This window comes from Littorina saxatilis, linkage group LG7 (genome assembly GCF_037325665.1).
Source record: "Littorina saxatilis isolate snail1 linkage group LG7, US_GU_Lsax_2.0, whole genome shotgun sequence".
Taxonomy (NCBI): Eukaryota; Metazoa; Mollusca; class Gastropoda; order Littorinimorpha; family Littorinidae; genus Littorina; species Littorina saxatilis.
The window spans coordinates 57,317,884-57,323,883 of NC_090251.1; the positions used below are offsets into that span (position 1 = coordinate 57,317,884).

Sequence of the window (6,000 nt, forward strand, 5' to 3'; positions counted from 1 at the left end):
CAACTTGCACTTGCATTTTCATTCCTGTTATATCAATACCTTTTGTTCCAACTTGCACTTGCATTTTCTTTCCTGTTATATCAATACCTTTTGTTCCAACTTGCACTTGCATTTTCATTCCTGTTATATCAATACCTTTTGTTCCAACTTGCACTTGCATTTTCATTCCTGTTATATCAATACCTTTTGTTCCAACTTGCACTTGCATTTTCATTCCTGTTATATCAATACCTTTTGTTCCAACTTGCACTTGCATTTTCATTCCTGTTATATCAATACCTTTTGTTCCAACTTGCACTTGCATTTTCATTCCTGTTATATCAATACCTTTTGTTCCAACTTGCACTTGCATTTTCTTTCCTGTTATATCAATACCTTTTGTTCCAACTTGCACTTGCATTTTCATTCCTGTTATATCAATACCTTTTGTTCCAACTTGCACTTGCATTTTCATTCCTGTTATATCAATACCTTTTGTTCCAACTTGCACTTGCATTTTCTTTCCTGTTATATCAATACCTTTTGTTCCAACTTGCACTTGCATTTTCATTCCTGTTATATCAATACCTTTTGTTCCAACTTGCACTTGCATTTTCTTTCCTGTTATATCAATACCTTTTGTTCCAACTTGCACTTGCATTTTCTTTCCTGTTATATCAATACCTTTTGTTCCAACTTGCACTTGCATTTTCTTTCCTGTTATATCAATACCTTTTGTTCCAACTTGCACTTGCATTTTCATTCCTGTTATATCATTACCTTTTTTTGCTTTCCTTTTGTTCATTTCTACCTCCATACTAATACACTCCACAGCTAACATTTTAAATGTTTGCTTCGCACATTTAATAGTTTGCTGTTTCTTGGTCGTCTGATGGAATAATAATTCAGTTTGTTGACGGAGATGGGGAAGTATTCAACACATTATTCTAATGATAGAAACATATACAAACACAGCACTGTGAAGTACGCACATTGTCTGTAATACACAACTTAACAGATAATAACAGTTTAAAGGTGTGTTTCGCACATTCAGGAGGTTGTTGTTTCTTTGTTTATCTTAAATAATAGTACAGTTTGCTAATGGAGATGCGAGTGTCTTCAACACATTATTCTAGTGAAGTGAAAACATACAAACACAACAGTATGATGTACGCACGATGTCTGTAATACGAAAAATAAAGCGTACCCTCAAACAGTGTAAACTAGTACACGCTTGAAGGGAATATTCCGTGTCTGGCTGTGCCATGCGAGACGATGACAAAAGATGACAGACACGTGTCTGAAGAGCCGTTAATTCTCCACTCTACATTTGTCTTCACGCACATACCTCCTACCCCTGGGCCATCGTCTTCCCCCCTAGGCCCTTAAATATACCCCCCCCCCCCCCCCCCCGCCCCACCCCCAACCCCCGCCACCTTACCGTGTAGCTTCAAACAAACAAAAAGCCACTGTGGACAGAGAGGCAACAGACAAACAATGATACAGATATTGACCTTATCTCAACAGACAAACAATGATACAGATAATGACCTTATCTCAACAGACAAACAATGATACAGATAATGACCTTATCTCAACAGACAAACAATGCTACAGATAATGACCTTATCTCAACAGACAGACAATGGTACAGTTAATGACCTTATCTCAACAGACAAACAATGCTACAGATAATGACCTTATCTCAACAGACAAACAATGGTACAGATATTGACCTTGTCTCAACAGACAAACAATGCTACAGATATTGACCTTATCTCAACAGACAGACAATGATACAGATATTGACCTTATCTCAACAGACAAACAATGCTACAGATATTGACCTTATCTCAACAGACAAACAATGATACAGATATTGACCTTATCTCAACAGACAAACAATGATACAGATAATGACCTTATCTCAAAATCGTCGATGAAACTCGCTTGCAAGAAGAAATCCGAAACGAAAAGATTGCTAAAGTTCCGGCATCAACAATCCATAAAGAAGGGGGAGGGGGTGTTAATTCATGGACAATTGAATACGAATTGAGCCTAAAAGTGGACACACGGACACAGGACAATGAGAATGGGGGATCAAAATGAATATTCGTCTTAGGCGTTGCTTCCTCAAATCCAAAAGATGGCAGCAGAAAATGAAAGTTGACTTAAGTGTTTAAACTGATGGTAGGCGGACTGAGGGCAAAAGGAGAATACAACCATAACAATTTCCCATCTTTTTTTCACTTGGGGCATACAGAACAGGGCCGGACCAAATGAGTTGTAAGGGGGGGGGGGGTTCCTCCTTTTTTGGGGGGGCAAATCAGCGAAGTGGCGAAGCCACAAGCGCACGCCTGCAAAGCAGGCGCGCGCACTAGGGGGGTCCGGGGGCATGCCCCCCCGGAACATTTTTGAAAAACGGTTAAAATCTGTGCAATCTGGTGCATTCTGGGCCTAGTTTTGAGGGTTAAGAGCAGCATTGTTTTGGTGCTAAAACTAGTAAAAAAAAAAAACCCACTCAAAGCAAGGTACATGCTTTTTCCAGGGGTGGGGTTCCGGAACCCCTGGAACCCCCCCCCCCCCCCCCTGGGTCCGGCCCAGCAGAATATGCATGGAAACTAACAAACCCCAGTAACATACGTGTTCCTTGCGCTCAAATAATGTCTGATGTTAGCTAGATTACTTCGCGTCGCATGTTTGTTTTTCAACGTTTAGTTTTGGCGCACAAATGTTCATGATTTTTTTACATTTAGTCAAGTTTTGACTAAATGTTTTAACGTAGAGGGGGGAATCGAGACGAGGGTCGTGGTGTATGTGCGTGTGTGTGTGTGTGTGTGTGTGTCTGTCTGTGTGTGTGTAGAGCGATTCAGACTAAACTACTGGACCGATCTTTATGAAATTTGACATGAGAGTTCCTGGGTATGAAATCCCCGAACGTTTTTTTTCATTTTTTTGATAAATGTCTTTGATGACGTCATATCCGGCTTTTCGTGAAAGTTGAGGCGGCACTGTCACGCCCTCATTTTTCAACCAAATTGGTTGAAATTTTGGTCAAGTAATCTTCGACGAAGCCCGGACTTCGGTATTGCATTTCAGCTTGGTGGCTTAAAAATTAATTAATGACTTTGGTCATTAAAAATCTGAAAATTGTAAAAACAAATAAAAATTTATAAAACGATCCAAATTTACGTTCATCTTATTCTCCATCATTTTCTGATTCCAAAAACATATAAATATGTTATATTTGGATTAAAAACAAGCTCTGAAAATTAAATATATAAAAATTATTATCAAAATTAAATTGTCGAAATCAATTTAAAAACACTTTCATCTTATTCCTTGTCGGTTTCTGATTCCAAAAACATATAGATATGATATGTTTGGATTAAAAACACGCTCAGAAAGTTAAAACAAAGAGAGGTACAGAAAAGCGTGCTATCCTTCTTAGCGCAACTACTACTTCTTGTCAATTTCACTGCCTTTGCCATGAGCGGTGGACTGACGATGCTACGAGTATACGGTCTTGCTGAAAAATGGCATTGCGTTCAGTTTCATTCTGTGAGTTCGACAGCTACTTGACTAAATGTTGTATTTTCGCCTTACGCGACTTGTTTCTTCTTGTTTTTAGGAAAGAGGAGTCGTGTATTGCGTACTAAACATGCTTACCCTCAACTGTATAACACAAGCTCATATGACGTCATACTGTCATTAAAATGTTATGCGCTAAAAACACTTGTTTCGCTAGGGAAAAGTTGCTCCATGCTAAGCCAATTCTGCAAAGATATTTAGACCGCGACCACTCATCGATATACTTCCAAATATTTATCGATTTAATTAAACTTTTTAGTAAGTTCAAGGAGTGAAAATGGCTGAAACAACAAACAAAATTGGTCTTAACATGTGTATTTGTGAGATAACGACGGAAACTTGACCATAGGGCACCAGACTTGTTCACTAAAACACTACTGGCCTTTAGTGGCCCAGGCCAACAGATTGACTAAAGTTGCTGAAGCAAATTGTGGTTTGGATAGTAAAGTTTGCTCTCTAGCTAACTAGTACATTTTCAGAATCACTAGCCAAAGGCGAGTACACCATTCGTTGGACCGGCACGGTTGGCCTAGTGGTAAGGCGTCCGCCCCGTGATCGGGAGGTCGTGGGTTCGAACCCCGGCCGGGTCATACCTAAGACTTTAAAATTGGCAATCTAGTGACTGCTCCGCCTGGCGTCTGGCATTATGGGGTTAGTGCTAGGACTGGTTGGTCCGGTGTCAGAATAATGTGACTGGGTGAGACATGAAGCCTGTGCTGCGACTTCTGTCTTGTGTGTGGCGCACGTTATATGTCAAAGCAGCACCGCCCTGATATGGCCCTTCGTGGTCGGCTGGGCGTTAAGCAAAGAAACAAACCATTTGTTGGACTTTCAGGGCTGTAATGACGAAAGGATGTTCTCGATGTGGGTTGCTTTTTGGCCACAAACACTCAGCAGAATGTATTGCCGTCTCCAGAATACTTAAAAGTTCTCACTTGTATTTCGTTTTCATCAATTCAAAGGAGCAAAACAAAATAGTAGCTTACAATGCAGATATTTCTCTTCATATTCTGAAAGTAGTGTTATCTTTCAGGTTATCGTCGAAAAAAAATGTCTGTATAATTTATTATTTTATTTTTTAATGAAAGACTAAAAGAAAAAAGTACACACATTGTTCAACTGTTTGAAGTTATGGTAGTCAAAGCTTCACAGCTGACATACTAGCATTCGGACAATTCGGACATGTTCAATATTCTGGGGGATTTCAACACCAACCAGTACATCATTAAGACTATCATAGCAGACTCACCGTATTTTATAGTTGACAATGTGGGTTTGTTCAGCGATCAACAGGGAGACTTTGAGGGCGTTAACACTGGTGCCAGCACTGAACTTCCGGTACATCTCTTTGGGTGCCAGCCAAGCCATACGGAACTCCTTTCTCGTCCAGTTGTACCTGTCCTGTGCTGGCACCGTACTGGCTGTCAGCACCAGCACCACCACTCTCAGCACCACACACCACCACCACGACGACGACAACGACGACGAGGGAACGGATGTCGATGAAGAAGCCATTGTTTGTCTGTCTGTATTTTTAAGTTCGTGTTTTTTTCTGAAGTATTTAGTGTGTTTTTTATAGCGGTATAATCGGAGGTCTTTGGACGCTTCCACACGTGTATTAATCAATTATCCTCACTAGTATCTCCAATTGTGGCTCAAATTGTTGTATCTTGCACAGTCTTCTTTTGGTTTTAAATAACTGTAAAATGTATAACAGAAATCGAACACTTGTTTTCCCCGAAGTCTTTTTGTTTAAGGATTTGTCAGATACACTTCAAAGATAGTAGTGCTATTTTGCTCATTTCTCTGTCAGAAGAGAAAGTGTTTCCATTCTGTTTGTTTACAGGTTGACACTAACCATTCTGTTTGTAAACTGTTTACAGGTTGACACTAACCATTCTGTTTGTAAACTGTTTACAGGTTGACACTAACCATTCTGTTTGTAACCTGTTTACAGGTTGACACTAACCATTCTGTTTGTAAACTGTTTACAGGTTGACACTAACCATTCTGTTTGTAAACTGTTTACAGGTTGACACTAACCATTCTGTTTGTAACCTGTTTACAGGTTGACACTAACCATTCTGTTTGTAAACTGTTTACAGGTTGACACTAACCATTCTGTTTGTAACCTGTTTACAGGTTGACACTAACCATTCTGTTTGTAAACTGTTTACAGGTTGACACTAACCATTCTGTTTGTAAACTGTTTACAGGTTGACACTAACCATTCTGTTTGTAAACTGTTTACAGGTTGACACTAACCATTCTGTTTGTAAACTGTTTACAGGTCGACACTAACCTTTCTGTTTATAAACTGTTTACAGGTCGACACTAACCATTCTGTTTATAAACTGTTTACAGGTCGACACTAACCATTATGTTTATAAACTGTTTACAGGTCGACACTAACCTTTCTGTTTATAAACT

At 39.5% G+C, this 6,000-nt stretch overlaps 1 protein-coding gene across 1 annotated transcript in view; it reads right to left on the reverse strand.

The window, feature by feature from the left end:
• LOC138971874 (atrial natriuretic peptide receptor 2-like) overlaps positions 1 to 5,607 on the reverse strand; it is a 54,806-nt gene extending 49,199 nt beyond the window's left edge. The window contains exon 1 of the mRNA XM_070344712.1: positions 4,820 to 5,607. Coding sequence (XP_070200813.1) covers positions 4,820 to 5,085 — 266 coding nt within the window. The 5' untranslated portion in view covers positions 5,086 to 5,607. The remainder of the gene's footprint in view (positions 1 to 4,819) is intronic.
• Between the last annotated feature and the right edge of the window lie 393 nt (positions 5,608 to 6,000).